General features: G+C 31.2%; 1 protein-coding gene across 6 annotated transcripts; it reads left to right on the top strand.

Moving 5' to 3' along the window:
- The first annotated feature begins 442 nt into the window (after positions 1-442).
- Positions 443-15,134, top strand: LOC119639163 (protein kinase C). Of its 6 annotated transcripts, none has more exons than XM_038036411.1 (14): positions 443-1,326; positions 3,414-4,067; positions 4,926-5,119; positions 5,190-5,259; positions 5,323-5,444; positions 6,393-6,466; positions 7,122-7,153; positions 10,702-10,772; positions 11,503-11,787; positions 11,868-12,305; positions 12,398-12,625; positions 12,698-12,950; positions 14,115-14,254; positions 14,321-15,134. In XM_038036411.1, exons 2-14 carry the CDS (start codon positions 3,914-3,916, stop codon positions 14,480-14,482), a joined length of 2,223 nt encoding a protein of 740 aa, XP_037892339.1. In that variant the 5' UTR covers positions 443-1,326; positions 3,414-3,913; the 3' UTR covers positions 14,483-15,134. The 6 variants fall into 6 exon arrangements, with proteins under 6 accessions (XP_037892339.1, XP_037892341.1, XP_037892342.1 ...); XM_038036413.1 differs by having other exon boundaries at positions 443-1,099; XM_038036414.1 differs by having other exon boundaries at positions 443-790.
- Positions 15,135-22,377: the final 7,243 nt, after the last annotated feature.

Below are 22,377 nucleotides of genomic sequence, written 5' to 3' on the forward strand. Positions count from 1 at the left end.
AAGATTTTAATAGAATAAGAAATTTGTAAGAATTTGTGAAAAAGTTTTAAACTACTCAACATTAAAGCGCTTTCATTCAAGCGACGAGTTTCTAAAATATAATTCATTAATTCTGCCATTTTTCACTAACTGATGAATCTATTTTATTGAAGCTCTGCTTCCTATTTCGGTACATTTCCAATATAGCTTCCACATTGTCTCTTCCGTGTTGATTTAAAAAAGAGGAGTAACAAAAATGCAACGCGCTTTCTTTTGTTGAAAATATAATGAGAAATAAATTGCTTTAACGACACCAATTAGAAATTTTACTAGATAAAAACTCTTCTTTACGAGTGCAATCAGGAAACTTTGAAATGGTAAGACTATAACAAAATCTAATAGGAAGTTAATGACATGAAAGTCGCTAAAAATTCCTTAGTTATCCAACCGTGTTTTTTTTTTTGTGAGTGCAAGAAGTTCTTTTTTCGGACATCAAGGAAAATTTTTCATATTCAAAATTAAAAAAAAAACCGAATAGATATTAATTAAAATTTATAAAATCTTAACGACCGGATAAAGAACTAATCATTTTCTAAAACATTTGTTAAAAATATCGACTAAAATGAATAGAAACTTATCGACGTGCACATACAAAATTTTATAAGACAAGAGGAGCAAAGAACTTCTAAGTATCAAAAAAGAGAAAGAGAGAAAAAAAGAAAAAATCTATTGTAGTTGATATACAAGTTAAGTAGGAAAAGTGGCGAAAAGAGCAGAACCGCAGCAACGAGTGCAGTCGCAGCAAAATATTGTAAATATCTAAAAAGAGATTACAGAAAATATCTGAAAATAAGAGGAAGATATGAAATATATTGTGTTTTTATATGCGATGGGAATATTTTACGTTTAAATAAACTGAAAGCTTGTAATAATAAAAAGCGACATTTTACCAAATGTTTCTAAAGTAAAGAAAGAAACTTATACTAATAATAACAATAGAAAACAATACACACACGCATATTCGTGAGAAAATGAAGTAATATTAAAACTACAATATAAATTTTTAAAAAAAGTTCAATCCTTAACAAAGTCTGTTTAAACGAATCGACAAGTTGAAAATGTAAATGTAACAAAAAAAAAAAAAGAAGTTACTTGATTATAAAAAAAAAGAGAGAAAAAAAACGCCAATCGAACGGTCCAGTAGAAGAATTTGTGTAATACATCATTTAGAACGACAGCAGCGAAGCTAACTTTAACGTTGAATATTATACGATTCTGTGTTGATTGGCTGCTTAATGCGAAATGCTTTGCAGTATTTTATTTGTAATGTGCACACACATACTGCAGGTTGTATATAAAATACTGCAAATTTCCTGCTCCGTCAATATTTCCTTAATGTTAATATGCTTGAAGGGAATTAAACATAAGATACTTATAATAAACGGTTAACTGCAGACAAAAAGTTATTATTCTTTGTTAATGAGAACATCTACCTTAAGTATGGCAGAAAATGGCAACATACGTTTATAGCTACTTGCGGATTTAGATTTATTCGTTTTACATGCAGAGCGTTCCAAAAAATATGTATACACACTTCGATAGTTCTTTCTAAAATGTATCTTTTCTTGTAATCTGAAATCCATCTAAATATAGACTGTTTTTACAATCACGAAATGTTCGTACAAGTTTTGTGGAGACACCCTATATTTCCAAATAAACAGCAGCTAACGTTTCTGCAAAATTATATAAACATTAAGATTGAAAGTTAGTTATTAAAGAGGAATTGGGAAATTGTGCTCATAATTTGCATATGATCTGTGAACATGTCCGTTCCACTAGTCGTTCGTTCGTTAGTTTCCTTTTATTCTGAGATTTGATGGCATTTTTACACCCATCACCAAAGGCTGATACACATATATTCATTTTGTCAAACCGTTTGCAAAGTCCAAAAGGAAACATCAGAGTCCCTGCACGGTATATATATTCCTGATCAGTATCAAATTTTGAATCGACTTAGGCGTATCCATCCGTCCGTCTGCAGCAAATATTCTCGCATCCACAAAAATAAAGCTATCTTCTTCAAATTTGGCAGAAACATTCAAAACGGACCAAATTGATCGAAGTATACGCCTCCAGTGTTACGTGAATTGCGAATACCTCTGCGTATTGCTGATAAAATACAGCAAATAAATCTACAAAAATTTAAATGAATATTCTGCGGGCGATGCTGCACAAAAAGTGAAGCTTACCTAACTGCGTAGTTGCATATCAAAATTTCAATATTGTTTTTTTTTATAACCCTATAAAGTGTGTAACTTCTTGACCAGTTTCAAATTCGGAATGCACTTAAGCATGCCCAACAGCATGCATGTGCAGCGTAAAGCTTTCATTATTCGTAGCAGCGAAATATCGTCCAGAAGTTTGCAAAAGAATTTGAAAATGACCCAAGTAGGGCAAAGGGCACACCTGCAATGCCCACATGCCTATGCAATAAAGACTGTGAACACCTTCGCCTTTGATCTTTTCCACTGAGAGCAGAACAAATCATCCGCGCCCTCCTAATATTTGAGAGCATGAAAATTCAATTCTTTTCCTTATTTTAAGACTTTTTTAGGATAACGGCGCTGGATATAAAAGATTCGATCACGACCGAATAAATTTTCTTATTGTTTTTTTCAATTTTGGTGTATTGACGCACAAGAATATGGCGCAACACCAAGTTTACTAAGTGAGACCGCAAAGCATTTTAGTAACTAAAAGCCTATCATTTGGAGGATCGAGAGCACTTTTATATTTAAGAATTTTCTGAAGGCCTTAACTGCTATATAATAGTGCATACACTCCGATCAAACTTTAGATACCAACATGTTCTCCCAAAAAAATAATAGTTGAAGTGATTAAATTAATTTTATAAAACTTTAGATTAGCATCTGCTTCCGGTTCCTTTGCAAACTATGGAATTATTCCAATATATTTGGACATTCGTTTCCGGCAAGTTGTAAAGAGTTTGAGAATGACGTTACTTGTAAAAGTTCAGTATTATATTAAAATTCGTACTTAATATTTTAAGCATATGTCCGGCGCCGATACGATGTATATTTATAGGGAAATTCGATTGATTTTTTAACTTGGATAGAGGTGTCGGAATGTAAGCGTAACGGTCTAAGCCGATAGGCCCCCTTTGAAGGTAACGTTGCTTTAGAGTATGCCTTTCTCAATTTAGATTCGTACCCTATTTATTTGCTATCCCACATCGTGAATACGTTGTCTCTACTCATGTGTGCTTAAGGTAACTGAAATCAAGTAAAAACTTAAAAAAAACCTAATGACCATTCTACCGTTTTTATCGCAACGAAAACTTTTAGCTTAATATGTTTACTATTTTGAAAACATAAAAAAAAAACTGATTTTAAAAATTATATATTAATTCGTAGATCGTCGCATAACTAAATAAATTTGTGATAATCGCACAATAACAACGATTTTTTTACTTAAGAGCGTCGGGGCAGCCGCTCATCCAAACAGACAAAAAGAAAATCCTTGTCATTACTCCTTAACACTGCATACATATATGCATATATATTGTAAAGATAACGATAATAAAAGCTAATCATAAAAAGCCAACGTTTTATTTCCTCCCTTCGTCTACTACCACAAGATAATAGTGATTGTTTTTCATTTTTTTTTTTTCTCATTTTGGATTGAATCCGTTTACATTTTCATGTCGCTTATCGTAATTTCAAACGAATCTCGGTTACAATAAATAACGAGGTAACATAACACACGCACACCAAAAAAAAAAAAAAAAAAAATTCAACTGGTTGTAACAATAACACTTCTAACAACAACCTCTTCTTAATTATAAGTGCAACTTGCAAGTAGTAAATATAAAAAAAAAACAAAAAAAGAAGCAAATAACTCACCTTTTTCCATTATGTTTACGGGTAAATTACAAATAAAAGTCTGCGAGGCGATTGGTTTGCGCCCTACAGATTTCCAAAAGCGTCATAATCTAACATTTGGAAAGCTAGCAGATGATCAACTCATTGACCCGTACGTCTCGATCGATGTGGATGACGTTCATTTTGGTAAGTAAAGTCTAAAAAATATGAGAAAAAAAAAAGATTGAACTTATATTGAACACGTTTTTCAAATGTAAAGTCTTTCTATGCAAAATAGTAAAATATTACCTGAAGCAACTTGCTTGAGATTTTTCATTAAGTAGAAAACCTCAAAAAGCGAACTTAACCTCAATTTCTGAATCTTATTGCAACGAGTTGGGCCCTCAGACGTCTTTTTCTCATTGACTCATCTCATCTTCCTTTCTTAGAAGTAAACTTACGCAAAACCACATGCCTTCGCTCCCTTTTCTTGGTAGAATATCGAAAATATTGAAAAGAAACTTTCTTTACGTTTGCGCAAAGCAACTCGAAAGCAATTTTTCTTGAGGAGTTTTTAAGGCTTTCGTAAGATAACTCCATTCTTTTTTTTGTCTAGACAAAACTATTTTAATTTGCACGTCGTGTGCAAGCTTCCAACAGAAGTAACTTTTTCTAACCTAATCTAACCTAAATTTATAATGAAATTTTCGAATAGATTGTTAAATTTACTTCTCTCAATTGTCTTTTCTCATTTTGTGTTATTTCATACTAGTTAAATTCTGCTCTGTATAAAAAGTTCGAGAATTATAAAAAATCTCAAAGTTAACCTCGCAATCACGAATTTACAAAATTTGTAATAATAAATTTGTAGAACTTACAGTATCAAAGTTTTTGTATGTAGGGTTGCCGAGTTAATAAAATTAAAACTGATTACCGTCATTAATTCTTATTCACGTTATCGTATTTCAATCGATAGTACTTCGTTTGTGCAAGTTTAAAGATCTTTTTATTACTTCTGAAAAATTGTTATATAATTATGAAGGTAATGCGAAATTTACTTTTCAGACCGTTCAACTACACGCCCGAAAACTTTCGATCCCGTTTGGAATGAACAATTCGTACACGATGTTACGAATGGTAAAAATATTAATTTAACAGTATTCCATGATGCTGCACTCCCACCGGATGATTTCGTTGCTAATTGCATAATACCTTTTGAAGATATTATGCAACATGAGTCTCCTGTGCCTGATTTGTGGGTAGGACAGCGTTAAAATCTATATTATTAAGGCAAATGCAAATTTATGAAATTGCAATCTATTTTTGTAGGTTAATTTGGAACCTCAAGGCAAGATACACGTCATACTTGAATTGAAAAATCGCAGCGGTAAATCAAAAAGTAAGCATTCATTAAATTATGAATGAAAAGAAAATCCGTGTAAACTTGTAAAATTGCCTCTAGATCAAAATAAAGATGCTACCGAAGTGGATCATGCGATTAGCGGCGCTGGCGCCAATAAAGAATTTAAAGAACGTGCCGGTTTTAATCGTCGTCGCGGAGCCATGCGACGTCGAGTGCATCAGGTAAGGAAATCGTGCTCTTCGAGCTTTCCGTCCCCATCTCTCTTTAGAAAATTTTCGAATGAAAAGATGATTTATGATTTAAATGAACTTCGAGATCATCTGCGACACCTGTACTGAATAATACCGTTCCCGGTGGTTCGATGCCAATTGCGTATAATTTGATAACACTTGCGTGCTTGTAAAATTATACAACTGTCTGAATAAAAACATTCCAGTATCACTTCAATTTAATTTGAAAGCTTTATTAAGCCGATCTGGTATAAGTTCATAGGCATGTAGAAAAAGTCATCACCGAATCGTTAGGATATTGAAATTTCGCAAAAACGCTATTTTAGATTCGATAATGCCCGACAGAGGAATGGAAGCAAATTGTTGCATTTGTAAGTTACATATATATAAGTATATATATATATGGATATTAACTCAAGGTCTTCAAAAGTTTGCTTTACAAATGTGTTTTAAACTACCACGATTAGAACTAGACAATCTTGTCTGTAAGTTTTCCTTGTTTCCTCAAAGATACGTTTGCAAGCATCAGTTAAGCTGAAAGTCCTTAGCATATTCTCTTTTCTTATTGTTCCATTCTGCTATTATCCGTTTGTTAACTTTACGCATTTAGCATACGTGAAATTTTTACGCTGGATCTCGGCAGTACAGGGTCGTCATTCAACTTAAATGAAATATCGTAGAAGAATAATGGAATTAAAAAATATTCGCTTTTTAAAAATTGGAAAAATTGGAAAAATTCATTTTTAATCAAATACAATATTTTCAAGTATATGAACCGTCACCGTCGTAGGTGACATGCATATAAAGATTACACCAACAAGAATTGCAAAAATGGGACCTATAAGCCCCATTTTTTATTGGCTTAGTTGATTTAATAAATCTTAACAAACTGAATAATTTTGGAAACGATCATTAAAATAGTTGTTTTCATTATGATAGGTTAATGGTCATAAATTTATGGCGACATTTTTACGTCAACCGACATTTTGTTCACATTGTCGAGAATTCATTTGGTAAGTTACGTTATTTATATTTTGAAGTTTAATTTAATATGTGTGTATATCAAAATTCATATAAGAATATTTTATGTATTATTTTTATCGGTAATTAACAAATTTCATAATAATTTTGAAAAAGTTGGGTTTTATTTTCAATGTTTTATGTTTGAATTCTCTCGGTACACGTATATCCTTTTAGTTTCCTTTAGTGATTTTTTTTTTTTTTTTTTCTGGTTGTAATTTTAGTTTTCCTCATCAATTATAATATAATTTTGTATGCTTTTTATATATACATATGTATGTGTTTTTGTATATGCTGGGTTGTTTTCTTGATCAATTAATATTGATAAATTTTCGGCAGAAATATTTTATATTTATTTTTTTTTTTTAGAATAACATCTTATACACATCCATCCAAAGGGAAAAGTAATTTTATTTATTTATTTTTTTTTTTTTTGCTCATAATTATTTATATTGATGTACATAAACAAAAAGGAAAAAGAAAAAAATTTATATAAAAATATGAATACATACATATGCATATATATATATATATATGCATAAAATATGTGGATATATATATAAATACATATATGTGTACATATATATATATATATATATAACGTACATACATATATATACAAGCTACGCAAATTTTTTGCCTTTGCAGGGGAATTGGTAAGCAAGGATACCAATGTCAAGGTATGTGTTTTGCATTACATAGAAAAAACAAAAATCATTTATCGAAGAAAAACATAAATATATATTTGTATTGTGAATGTTTAGTGTCCTTTGTGTCCCGATGTGTTGTTCGTTCCTCATGAATCTTAAACGTTATTTTCGAGATTTTATCAATCAAATAATGGCTCAAGAATTTTTTTGAAATCTTATTAAGACAAAGAACTACTTTGCTCTATACAAGAGGAAACATTTAAATTGAGTTAATTCAATATTTCTTCAATCACATATTTAAATTGAATTTCACATCCGTTAAAGTTATGTAAGATGAATTTTTCAAATCTTAAATAACGTTTAAAGAAAACATGATCCTTTATCCTTTTTTGCAGTTTTTTTTTTTTTGCTTTGACATCTAATCGCCTTTGCTCTAGTGTCTTGTGCCTTTTAATTTTGTGAATACGTAATTCATTTATGCTTACTCTATAGTTCACGGCGTGTTGTAGATCGCATTTTTTTCGAAAACGATTTTCTTAATCAAATGGCTCGCAAAATGCTAGGATATGAAAATCCTATACAACTCGTGATACGAGTGTATATTAAGTTTGTGTATATGTAGACAATACCCGGAAGGGCGTGAGATAAAACCTTCGTTTATTACACCAATCGATTCAGAAAGTGATTCATGCTTGTCTGTGTCCGTCTGCATTGCTTTCTTGTGTTCAACTTTTGGTCGCAATTTCTGAAATCCCTTAATGAAATATGTTACACGGTCAAAATTTGGTCCAAGGATGGGCGCTATTAAAAATGGTTCGTTGGGATCGTACTTTAACCCAGAAACACGTAACAGTGTAACTTCTTGTATCGGCCTAGGCTTGTCTGTCCGCCTCTCTGTCTGTCTTGTTTTTTTGGATTCTTTGTTTACCTTCTTTAAAATCGAAAGATTTATTTTTACTTTTTAAAGCAAATTTTTTTTTTGTTTTCGCTTTAGTTAAACTGCTCTAGACATTGTACTATTATGCGTTAGGGAGCATGATGGCAGAGCTATCTCGATAGTTTCTCTTTCTTCATTGGAAAATCTACGAAGACAAAATAGTGCAGCTTTATAATAAAAAAAAAAAAAAAAATTGGAGCGACATAAGTATCTAAAGCCTATTGAGAGCCTGCTACTACTTGGGAACAGCCACGGGCGGTGTTAGCTAAAATTAACAAAATATTAAAGATTGTGATACCGTAAAGGCTTCATTATGGCCGAGGAAAAAGGATGTCCTTAAATATAACTTTATCTAATACTACAAGGTCGATCTGTGTCGCCCAGGGCGAGGTCCGGAACATAGATGTCCGGAGCGCACGGAGAACAAATTCTTGCCTACTATTAGATGGGAAAAGTCATTCGCCAACTTATTAGTGACTACGGTTACATAAAATCACCAGACTATTAAATGTTGCGACATTTCTTCGTTTTTTTCGTCATACGAATAATTTCATCAAATGCTACAAGACTTGTCTCCGTCCATAGTAACTGACGTTAAGCATTCATAAGCAGATGACTATCAAATGCTGTCTAAAAGATTTGCTTTAAAATACATATCACTATTATGAAGTATTTCAATTGTCTTTGTCTCTTTATAGACGAGTGGCCCACCATTAAATACCCTACACTACGTCGTTTAATACGGTTAATCGTATTATCGATTTTTTTTAAGATAAACCTTTATTGGGAGAGCGGTCGAAAAAGTGTCACGATCCAAATCATTTTCAATAATGTTCATCCTTGGGCCAAGGTATGTTGAAGTTCAAAATTTTATCAAAATATTTGAAAAATTACGATCTGGAAGAGTTTGAGCACAAGAAAACAAGAAAGATAGACGCACGGACAAGCGAGAATCACTTTCTAAATTGATTCGTGTAACAAAGAGTCTTTTCATTTCACCCATCTTCTACATCCGTACTACATCCGTACAAACTGAATACACCGTAGTGCGAGAAGTTTAGCTGAATATCAAAAAAAAAAAAAACAGCGGATTACTCGATCTATTTATTAAGCCCGCGATGAAGTTTTGTGGCATTGTTTTCTTTTAAATTGATATTTCACTAAAACATTCTTTAACAAAATTAGATAAAACAAAATATTTAATTCAAATTATTGCCCAGTATTGGCTACGACTTTGGATTATTATGTTGTTATGTACTCAGATCAGTAATTGACTTTTATTCACAAAGGTTTTCCATCAAAATTATTTTTTGTTTTTTCTCTCTGATGATCTGCGTGCTCGATCAGTTCATTATCTAAATGCAAAAACAAAATTTGCATTCATTTACACTTTCATTAAATAATTTGTTGAATAAAATTCTTGCTAAAATCATTAATGTTATCATTATTATTATTATTATTATTATTATTATTATTATACCCTACACCACTTGTATGGACATATGTAATACGCAGACGGGCTTCAGATGGATTCATTTAGCAAACGATTCAGAATCATTTTCTGAATTGATCCAAGTCCGTCTGTCTGTCCCATTTTTGTCCATTTCAATTTATGTTCAAGCTATAGGTTCAGTTATATTGACGAAATTTGATCCAAGCACAAACACTATCGAAAATGGTTCGGATCGGTCCACTGCTTCGGCCGATTTTGCAAACTCATTATATGGAAAATAATTGCAATTTTGAAAATGTCTCGACAAAGCTCGCTCTGCGATAGTCTTTAGACATTGCAAATTGGTAACAGAAACTTTTTGAATGTTTTCCAATGTAGCCGTTCTGACGTAAACTGCATCTTTATATAGTAAATAGACACAGGGTTAAAATATTTTATGGTGAAAATTAGTTCATAATAGTAAATTGAGATAGAAATAAACTTTGCCGAATTTGAATCACGTATGATCCATTCCATTGGGATATCAATCAATATGCGGACCTTCATGAAACGTACGCCTTTGTATAAAAATAATGTGTCACTTTATTTACTTACATACTGTTTGATTGATTGTATTAGGCGAAGTGGCGTAGGGTATCTAATAGTCGACCTTGCCCGACTATAATGTTCTTCATTGTGCTTTTATTCGTTTCTTTACACATTGCATGCAAGTGACGAACGCATTATTTATTTAATTTTTTTTTTTTTTTTTTTTTTGAGTTATACATGAAATCTTTTATTAATGGAAAATAAATATCTGTTTAAAAAATAAATAAATAAAGTCACTAACTTATCATATACGCATGTATGCTTCTTGTGACTGACTATTTAAGTTAATAATTAAAAAAAAAATAAATAAAAAAATTTTTTTTATTTAATTTTTAATATTGTATGTAAAAAAAAAAGGAAGAGAATTAATTCTAAAATAATAGAATAATATCAGACATAATAATAATAATAATACTAAACTCTATGAAATTTATTATTTTTGAATGCTTTTTATACATTTATAGATATATATATATATATATATATATATATTTGTTGCTCCTGCGATGTTATGAGAATTAAAAAACAAAAACAAAATTGTTAAAATAATTAAAGAAAAAAACTAAAATATATATATATTTTTCTTGATCAAATTTTTAGTTTGCACCTGTGTGGTACATAAGAGATGTCATCGTTCAGTCGTTACCAAATGTCCAGGAATGCGCGAAGAGGTAAAAATGATGGCGTATTTATACTTACTTAGCTTTAGTGTCTTTAGACCTAGAACGTATGTAACACGCAAAAGAGCTTAAGATGGACCCCATCTATTCAGAGTCATAATCTGACTTGATCTAAGCCTGTCTGGGCGTCTGTCCATGTTAATTTATGTTCAGTCTACAGGTCGCAAGTTTTTGAGATATTTTCATGAAACTTCGCATTGTTTCGTAATTTCACCCAAGGGCGAACGTTGTTGAAAATGATTCGAATCGGTCCACTTTCTCGACCACGACAAATTGTAATTTTCAAAACTTCTCGGCAACAGTGGCTGAGTAGTAGTATTTTAGCATTCTAAATTGATTCGAAAACTTTGGACCGGCGATTGGGAAATTTTTACGCAACTCATAAATTCATACGACAAAAACAATTGTAATTTAACATGTAAAATTAACCCTAGAAACTTTGGATCATCTACGCCTATTTTTCGATTCTGCCCTTTGTAAGGATTAAACTCGTGCTACATTGGGTTTCGTTTTGGACCCCCTTCCCGCATAATAAATACGTACTTGAAAAATATGAAATAAGATATGATTTTCGTGTTTTATAGCAAAAGTAAGAATCGTGTTAGACAATGTTGTATAGGGTAATTGAATGGTCGGCCTTGGCCGACTATAATGTTCTTGCGTTTTTTTAATGCACTCCATTGTTCTTTTTTCTTTTTTTTTTTTTTTTATAAAAATGTAGCAAAATAATTTGGAACCTGTGCCGGCAGGTCAGAGATTCAATGTCAATGTGCCACATCGTTTTGTAGTCCATAATTATAAACGCTTTACATTTTGCGATCATTGCGGATCGTTGTTGTACGGTCTCATTAAACAGGGTCTGCAGTGCGAGGTGTGTAATATGAATGTGCATAAACGTTGCCAAAAGAATGTTGCAAATACTTGTGGCATTAATACTAAGCAAATGGCGGAAATTCTCAGCTCATTGGGCATTTCTCCCGATAAACAGGCCCCAAGACGTTCTAAGGTAAATCAATAAAAAAAAAAAAAAAGAAATAAGAAAAATAATTTATTCCGTATTTATTATATTGGTTTTGTTAATTAAAGTATTTAAGTCAACCTGGCGGTGAAGATAACTATGGTGTTAGTATTCATAGCGAAAGCAGCGATTGTATATCGACTGGAACGCGTAGTTCAACTATGTCGCTACAGACTTTAAGTTCCGGTACATCTGGTGGTATTACGGTGGGCAGTGCCGGCACCGATTTGAGTTCTTCAAATGCCAATCGTTACTATGACTCGCGTCCCGGTAAAACAGCCTTACAAGATTTCAATTTCATTAAGGTCTTAGGCAAAGGCTCATTCGGTAAGGTGATGTTAGCCGAAAAGAAAGGCACCGATGAAATTTACGCCATTAAAGTATTGAAAAAAGATGCCATAATACAAGATGACGATGTCGATTGTACAATGACCGAAAAACGTATACTAGCTTTGGCTGCGCATCATCCATTTTTGACGGCTTTACATTCCTGTTTTCAAACTCCGGTAAATTATACAAAAAAAAAAGAAAAAAAAAAATAGAGATTCACCAGCACCTTATAACGCAAATTGAATTAATTTATTTCGATCAATTTTAGGATCGTTTATTTTTTGTTATGGAGTATGTTAACGGTGGCGATTTAATGTTTCAAATTCAAAAGGCCCGACGTTTTGAGGCGGCTCGCGCTGCCTTTTACGCAGCCGAAGTAACATTGGCTTTACAATTTTTACACTCAGCCGGTGTTATATATCGCGATTTGAAATTGGATAATATCCTGCTGGATCAGGAGGGCCACTGTAAATTAGCTGATTTTGGCATGTGCAAGGTTTAAAGCGGAAGCATTTTTTTTTTTTTTTTTTTTTTTTTTATATAAAATTCTGACGATATTTTCTTATAGGAAGGCATTATGAATGGCGTGTTAACAACCACATTTTGCGGTACTCCCGACTATATAGCTCCAGAGATTTTAAAAGAACAAGAGTATGGCGCGTCAGTTGATTGGTGGGCCCTTGGTGTTCTCATGTACGAAATGATGGCGGGTCAGCCACCTTTTGAAGCCGATAACGAAGACGAATTATTTGATTCGATTATGCACGACGATGTTTTATATCCAGTTTGGCTATCACGCGAATCTGTGTCCATTTTGAAAGGTACTCAAGTATACTGCAAAAAAAAAATGTTTTTTTATTCCACTTCAAAGCGGAAGCCCCATTAACACATCGAACGTCTTCCTTAGTCTCCTTCGCATTCGGTTAACCCGTACACACACACTTAACCATGTTAATCGAGTCGATCGAAAATGCACAGACACTTTTTGAAATATCATAATTTACATTGTCTCCTTGCCTTCCTGTCAATATAGAAGAATCGGCTATCCTTGATGTTCATACATGCATATATTCGGAGTGGAAAACGCAATCAACGCAAGGCCTTACGTTTTTCAAAGCGGTGTAGGAAATACTTCGCTGCAGCCAATATCCCTACGATTTACATCGTGTGCTTACACAAGCGTCTCGCAAAACTCTCGACACTCCCGAGCATTGGCGTAACGTCCGGGTAGTGCACTAGCTCAATCCACGGCAAGTGTTACACATATATAAAAGAGATTTGTCAACAAGATTACAAGGCTTTCTCAGCTTTATCACCCATTCGTCCAGGAATTGCCTATATATCGCACGACGCACTATCGCGACTCGTCATTCTTTAATCACACTACGCGCCATTGGAACAATCAGCCAGCAAGGATCTTTCCCGTCTTGCCCGGGGTTTCCCTGATAAAATCGATGGCACACCAACACTATTTTTTTTCTTCCATCGCTCTCTACCTACAAGTCTTCTTGACCACCATCGCGTCAGCGCGTATAAGCGACATCACCTGAATGCCAAATAAAAATTTCATTTCTCCATACATTTTAAAATGATTGTGCGAATGTCTTAGGTTCTGTTTATTAAATTCATCATATTGAGTGTTATTAGAATAGGAACCAAATTAACTTTTACCGACCTTTTATTTTGACCTTCGAGTTAAGTACAACATTTATTTATTTAAAATGTACGATAGATATTTTTTATATGCACCTTTCAGCATACAAAGCGTTAGAAAGCCATCCGTCAAATCCCTCTTATGTTATGCACCTGCTCGTATAAAAAAAATAAGAAAAAAAAACTATCATAAGTTGGTCATAATGTAATAGGTCCATATTCCGTTCGAGACCCTTTTCATTTTCCCTTTTTCTATTTCAAACTAAAGCGGCCTATTGGTGTTTCATCCAAGCCTAATATAATTTCTCTATTCCGTTTTAATTCATATATAGGTTTTTTGACTAAAAATCCTGATCAGCGTCTGGGCTGTTCGGGTGATGAAAATGAAATACGTCGCCATCCATTCTTTGCTAAATTGGATTGGGATGAATTAGAAAAACGCAACATGAAACCGCCATTCCGACCGAAAATGGTATGAAATCTTAATTATAGAGAACTATGATGAATGTAAATGGAAAGAATTTAATTTTATTTTTAGAAAAATCCACGAGATGCCAATAATTTTGATACAGAATTTACTAAAGAGGAACCAGTATTAACGCCCATACCACCTGACGTAGTACGTTGCATAAATCAAGACGAATTCGCTGGTTTCTCCTACGTCAATCCTAAATTTGGTCCCGAGCGAAAAGTTTTTTAAAAGAAGCCGCATCGTAGACGCAACGTTAAGCAAACAAATCTAGTACGCTTCAGAAATGCGTGCAAAACTATTGGTTTTTACTGCACACAACTAATTTAGTGATTTTGAAAAAACAAAAAAAAAAAAACAAAGTTGAAATCTCGTTTTTAAATTTGAAACGCGGAACAAAAAATTTATTTTTATATTATTATTATTATTATTGTTAGTATTTATTTAGGCAGCAATGTTAATGTTAAACTATTTTCTGTTTTGTTTTTTTTTTTTTTTTTTTTTTTTAGAATTTATAGTAACTTGTGCTACAAATTCTACGATTTATTATTTATTTTTTTATTTTTTATCATAAACATTATGATGATTGCTTCTTGAATGAAAAAATTTTTAACTGTTTGTTTTACGATTTAAGTTTCACGCATATATTTTCGGTTGTATAATGGAAAAAAAAAGTGAAAAATAGAAAAAATTGTATTTACAAAAAATAGTATAGAAAAAATTATGTATATGTTTAAGCAAATTAGGGATTTAATTAGAAACCTCTTAATAAAAGCAAGAATTCAACAAAAAAAAAAAAGGAAAAAACGCAACGTTTGCTAAAAACCACAAAACATGTTCCAACGTTTACAGAACAACATAAAAAAACAAAAAAAAAAAAAAATTAAAAGAATAAAAATTCAAGTGATGCTGTTATAAAATAATAAATTGCATAAAACTAGATGTACTATGCAAAAAAACCTAATTGAACTAAAATATATATATATATATATATATATTTATATATATGTATATATAAAATAAATAAATAAATTAAACAGTTTATAGTAGTAGTAAACATAATGTAACATGAATGCATGATATTGAATAGTGAAAAAAAAAGAAAAAAAAAAAACAAAAAATCTATAAAACGCGTAGTCACGTAACGAACAACAACAAAGAAAACCTAAAGCTTAAGTCAAAAATCTTTTAAATTTCGAAACAATGCAACAAAACACTTTTAAACCGCAACTGAAACACAAAAACAATAACTCACAAATATAGCATTAATTAAGTTTGTTAATTATTGTTAAAAGAAAACCAAAAAAAAAAAAAAAAAAAAACACAAAAAATATCATTTATATGCTTTTCTCAATGTGTGCCTGAACTTTATTTAGCTTTAACACGAATCTCTCCATCTATTAAAAACGAAAAAAATATATCTGTTTCATTTCTTATTAGAAAAACATTTCTCATTAATATCGCTTTTGAAAAAATTTGTTCATTTCTAATCTATCTATCTATCTATCTATATGCTTTTGAACGATTTTTTTTTATAAACCATTATGCGAAAGGCGAGACATACAGTTTGTAAGTATGAATAGACGGGTATATGTCGGAGAGACTACAGACTTGAATTGTCTTGTCTTGTCTACCTGTTTACGCCTACATACATTTGTCTAATCGTACAATTCCCAAGATGCATATATATAACTCATGTATTTTTAATTTAGAACAATTGATGAAATTTGAAAATGAATTTGAGAGAAACGAAAGTTTCCCATTATATTATTAACCGAATCGCGAATTTTAAACAAAATTGTTACGGAAACATTGTCGATAAATCGATCCATCGATCGATCGATCGATGCCTACGCAATTAATAACATAATTTTTGCACATCTCTGCTAAGGTATATATTTAATTGATCCCGACGCTTATGTTTGCTATTTTTATTTTTATATCTTTTGCTTTCTCATATCCATCACCGAAGATTGGAAGGTATGTAATCCGGAAGGTCCGGAAGGGAACTTCCAAGACTCATTAAATTATATACACTCTTAAACGGTGTCAAAATTCGAAATCAATTTAAATATGTCCGTCCGTCCGGCCGCCATGTCTATTGTAAATATTGCAAGACAATTTGAAAGCAAACACACTTATGCAAAAAACACTGTTAACGTGTTTGTTTTCATGTTTTTTGCTTGTTACTCGAAAAGTACAACAACAGCATGTACACATCACATAAATGTTCACTTGTATTCTATTCAATTGCACGCAATATTATCGAGTATGAAAATTTGTTTTTTTTTTTTTTTTCATCTTTTTAGGATAACGATGATGGGTATTAGAGATTCGGCCACGATCGAATATATAAAGTTGTTTACTTGTTTTTATTCTAGTCACAATATGTTTTAAGTAGTTGACCAAGTCAAAATATAATTTATATACACGTAACCCTAGAGATCATCATTGTTATTGCATTCTACGAAATTTATTCGATATTATTTCTTTTATCGTCATTATATCCTCCGATCTCTGCCTCCCTCTCCTCTACCCGCCATCCATCGATAGTGTCGGCTTCTGCATATCTGTCTTTCCGTCCGTGTCAAATATTCGCCACAAAGCACAGAGCAATCTCTTGAACGCAAGTTAAAAGTCAAAGGACGCTTATGCAGTACAGTAAAAGCTCTTTATTCGCACTTTCTTCATACGCGTTTTCACTATTCGCGGATTAAAAAAAAACTAAAAAAATTTCTATATTCGCGGCTATAAATTTCTTTATTCGCGAATCTAATAAGTACATATGTAATAATACAAAAATTCCAATAGGTATTCAATTTCGATTCCGTATTCACGGTTTCTGTATTCGCGGCACATATACCCCGCGACTAAAGAACTTTTACTGTACAATAAAAAACTGAGCTGATAAATCTCGGTGTCACTGCTTTATTTGTTAATTGATTATTACAACTTACAACAGATATACTAATAAAAGTGTTCGCGGAGTGCCGGTAGAGAAACGCCCACATCTGCTTAATATTTTAGGATATAGATAGATTTCACCTTTTTTTCATTTTAAGTCGATTATAGTTTTCTTATTTCTATTTTCTTTAGTTTTATTTATTTTATTTTTTATGTTTATCTTTCGATACTTTCTTAAATCATCCTTGGAAATTGTACTTTTTTTTTCTTACATTTCATTTATTGTTATATTATTTTTTAAAAAATGTTGTCTCTGCGTATATTAAAAAAACAGTTTATGGTTTAAATTTTGTAAAATTAAAACAAAAAAAAACACGAAGAAAATAATTTAACGTTTATTGGAAATTTCTTCCAATGATTTTCTTCTTCTATTGGCTGTAATTGGAGTTAACTGTAGCTTTCTCTAACTAACTGTGTCGACCTTAGTAGCGATGACGAGTATACTCGTCAAACACGGTATGTGGGTAAAATGAAATTAGGTTTTAACGAAATGACTTGATAAAACAACAAAAACTTTGTGTAAAATAAATTGGCAGACAAATATACATTCGTAATAATAAAATTTGATGAGGACATAGGCAGTTAACTTGTTAATGAATGTGAAAATCTCGATGGGCGTGTTCTTGAAACAACGTTAATTGGCAGAGAGAGAGAGAGAGAGAGAGAGAGAGAGAGAGAGAGAGAGAGATACAGAGATAATATATACATGCACGTACATATATGTTGGCTCATAGTATATAGTGCTTCATAGTAAGTGTTTATTAAAATTACAAAAGTAATTTTTGAAAGATTAACTATTGAGCAATGGCTTAGATTCACGTCCGTTTGCGGTAGATGACGGCAACGTGCAGAAAAAAAACGTAAATGATTCATTTTGAAATAGATTTGGACGGGAGAGGTAGAATGATATTGTGAGAATGAATAATACGAAACCGATTCCGGGATGAGTCTTTATCCTAGAGTAAGGCCACTAGTTGGCAGTGCGTTGCCACTGAGACCAAAAAGCACGTATATTCTTACATACGTGTACACATATATATACACACACACAGACAGACGCACACATACACATACATAAACACGCAGTCCCGATCTAAACTAAACTTTACAGTTTTGTTTCAATTTCTCTGGCAATCTCTGGTCTCTAGGTGACAGCCTTTTAATTTTGAGTTTACACTGCACATTTATTTTTAATTATTAATTTGTAATTTTGTACAAAATTACAAAAACAAAGAGGCTTAAAAACCCATAAATTATGCCACGAAAGTTCTGTGATTCAATAAAATTTTAGTCTTTATTAATTAAAATCAAAACCATATGCAAACATGGCAAATTATTTGAAATCAATTGTCGATATGAAAAATCTCAAATTTTCATTGTAAGCTTCAACATCAGTTCATATATTTCATTTTTTTTTTACCTTACAGACTATCTACAAAACTATTATAATAATAATATATAAGTAAAAGAAAACAAGAATACCCTACACTATGCTAACATTATTCCTGTAATCACTTTTCAAAATAAGACTTTAGACAGAAGGCATGATCGGAAAAGTGGTCCGATCCAAATCATTCTCAATAGAGTCCGTCCTTGAATCGAAACACGTCAGTGTACCGCAAAAGTTTAAGACGTTTAGGTAAAATGCAAGAAACTATAAAACGGACAGGCGGACAGACATACCTAAAGCGATGCAAAAAATGTCTCTGAATTGAATCGGATATAATAAAAGATGACTTTATCTCAAGTCTTTCTCAAGTCCACACAAATTTACTATGTCCTTGGGTCATAAGTAGTGTAGAGTATAAGTAGATATTTCGGTTCAAAAAAGCCATACCGAACTAAAATGTCCTAATTGATTGATTTAATATTTTTGTTATGTACAAAGATTTTGTAATCACCAACTTAAACGTAAACTTTTTAATGGTTTTCACTTCACATCTCAACTTGTTTTAGTTCTTATGTCTTAATGTTTACCTTTTTTTATTTTTATTTTTTTTTCTTTTTAATTTCTAAATATTTTTATGTTACTTTTGCTTTCCTAATTTTAATACGAACAAAACTATTTTCATTAAATTGTTATCGCGCGAACTTTGAACCCACCAAAAATAAAGTTTTTATTAGAAAAAAAAAAAACAAAATATATAAAAAACATATAAATGAAAAACAAAAAACGCAAATTAATTAAATTTTAAATTATATTAATAACGAGATGAATAATTCTTTTGTTTTATTATTATTTAATAAAATGGACACCAGAAAGTATTAATAAAAAGAATTAAAAAAAAAAAAACAATATTCGAAATAATAATAATAATAATAATAATTACAATTCCAAAAAAAGAGATAATAAATATAAAATGATAATAATTAATAATAATAACTAATAATTGTAATAATTAATTAATTAATAATAATAATAATAAATCAATCATAATAATAATTAATAATAATTGTTAATTATTATAATTCATAAAAACAATAATGAATAAATATATATATATATATATATATATACAATAAATAATAATACTAATAACAATAGCTATAATAATTTACAATAACAATAATAAATAATTAATAATAATATGGATAGAGAATTATTTTAATTTCTATTTTAAAATATGTTTTCGAAAACATTTCATTATGTAATGAAAACTTAAAAAATATATGCACAAAGAGAAAAGTAACCAATTTCTAGAGAATAGAAAAAAAAGGACAAAAATAAAAATAATAAACAAACGCATTCAAAAAAACAAAAAAAAAAAAAGAAACTGATGGGAGAAAAACACAGTGCAAAAAAAAAAAACCACAATTTATAAAACTAACAAACTTTTCCTAATATTAATATAAATATATTAAAATAAAAAAAAATATATATATATATTAAAAAAAAAAGAAAAAAACAAATTGAAACGCAACAAAATTATTTAACATAAATCATTATGTATTTTAGTAAATAAATAGTGAAAGAAAACAAAAAAAATAAAAAAATGTAACAATTGCAACAAAAATATAAATATAAATGAATATATACCGCATAAAGTTAAGTAATAGTAACTAATAATGATAATATTAATACAATAATAATAATGATCATAAATGATGTTGAGATTTTAAGCGCCAAGTTCAGAATTTTATTTGCAAGCCCTAATGATAACAATAATAATGATAAATAAATAAATAAAAATTTAACAAAATTCCATAAATACCAGCAACTCCCAAGTATGTAACGAAATAATAATTATATGTTATTTTCCGCAAAATGGACACTAAAAATTTCCAAAGCCAAAACACGTCATCCATCGTCGAATAATTGATTCTATTCGTGATAAACGGGCAATTGACCCGGCTTGAGAATCAATTGAGACATTTGCGGGAATCGTATGTTAACGTATGTTTTCAGCTTGAGCTTCGTGCAATCTCTTTGCGTAGAGTGATTGATTGTAATTTAGACCACTTGTGCTAAATGAACTTGAGATAGACTCAAATCGGTACAGATTCATTTTCTGATTCGATCTAAGCTTGTCTCTCCGTCTACCCCGTCTAACGTATATCCATTGCATTCAATCTGTAGGTCGCAAATTTTCGAAAGCCTTACTCAAAATGAATAAAATAGCACAACTTTTCCGACCTCGTCCCATCTAAAGTCATTACACGAATAGTGCTAGGATAGTATAGGTTGTAATTGGTTGTAACCTAACACAACTTGCACTAAAAGACCTTAAGAAAGACCCAAAGAACCGATACAGATTTGAATTGATCTAAGCTTGTCTCTCCGCTCAACCCTATCCCTAGGATAGTATAGGGTATACAATAGGCGGCCGCCTAATAACACCCTATTTTAATAATAATAATAATAACTCGTTATATGAAAAGTGCAGAATAGTACAGTTTTTACAGTTTCACGTTAAAAATCGCTAGAGCAGTTTTTAAAACTCCACGGCATATATAAACGCTCCTGCAAAAGTTGAATCTTTATACGGTAAAAAGACGTGCGTTTCAATACTTTTTGATGAAAATTCTTTTACAATATTACTTTGACCTTGGGTTTATTTTTTGGATCCAAATCCATATGAGGAATTAACCATATAGAATTTGGATCACATAGGTCTATAAATCATCTCGTGGCAACGAGTCCTTCTAATTAGCGATTTGCTACGACGGATACAAAAGGAAAGTTGTACAATCTGGGACAAGTAAATTAACTTAAGTTCGCTAACTTGGGATCATATCGTTAACATTTTGAGTGTTTACCGATGTGAGAGTTTTCATAGAAACTATACATTTACAAAAAAATAATATATAATTTTTGGGTAGTGGTCGGCTTTGTCCGACTATAGCATTTTTACACTTTTTCTTTTTTATATTATTATGCACAAGTTTACGCCGATGTACGTAACAATCGGAAGAACTTATAGTAGATGCAGTCTTCATTACTTCGATCAATTCAAAATCATTTTCTCTATCGATCTAAGGTTTTTTGTCTGCCTGATGTCCGTCTAATGCCTAATGTCTGCATATATATTTTTGTATTCAACATACGATTTAACCTAAGGACATATCGTATTGAAATTAGATTAGATCAGAACATTAAAGTTTTATTTTGGAAAACTCGAAAGTGCAAAAACCGGTTAGTAATAGTATTTCGACATATATAATTTAATGTAAAAAATATACATGGGATTGGAGTAAAGGTTTCTAAAGCTCCGTCAGTACGAAAAGTAAGCGTTTATACGACAACAAGATTTAATTTTTAATAATTTATGATGAAACTTCGTCTCTAATGATAGCTTGATAAAAACATTAAGCCCACGTAGACCTTCTTTTGTTTTTTGACTCCACCATTTCTAATTTTTAATTTTTCTATGACAAATAACAAATAATATCATTAACATGAATTCATGATATTAATTAAGCTAACTTTCAAATCCCACATCTAGTTCAAATTTCGCTCATCCACATAAGGGCTAAAGTTTGTCTGGTGTACCATTAATTGTATATACACGAAAAAAGTCTAGATGACGATACACCCCATCCTCACTGCTTAAGAACTCGTACGAGACTAAATAGAACACTAAACGTTGTGTTGATACATCTCTGTGTAAATGCATATACAACCTTAATCGAATCTCGCATCGATGGCTTTTTTACAAAGACCT

This window comes from Glossina fuscipes, unplaced genomic scaffold (assembly GCF_014805625.2).
Source record: "Glossina fuscipes isolate IAEA_lab_2018 unplaced genomic scaffold, Yale_Gfus_2 112, whole genome shotgun sequence".
Classification (NCBI taxonomy): domain Eukaryota; kingdom Metazoa; phylum Arthropoda; class Insecta; order Diptera; family Glossinidae; genus Glossina; species Glossina fuscipes.

What these genes read in the sequence shown, in the direction of transcription:
- LOC119639163 (XM_038036411.1), top strand. Translation starts at nt 3,914, where the DNA reads ATGTTTACGGGTAAATTACAAATAAAAGTCTGCGAGGCGATTGGTTTG. An exon ending in GCAAGGATACCAATGTCAAG is followed by an intron (nt 7,154 to 10,701) that starts GTATGTGTTTTG and finishes TCAAATTTTTAG; the next exon opens with TTTGCACCTGTGTGGTACAT. An exon ending in CTGATTTTGGCATGTGCAAG is followed by an intron (nt 12,626 to 12,697) that starts GTTTAAAGCGGA and finishes ATTTTCTTATAG; the next exon opens with GAAGGCATTATGAATGGCGT.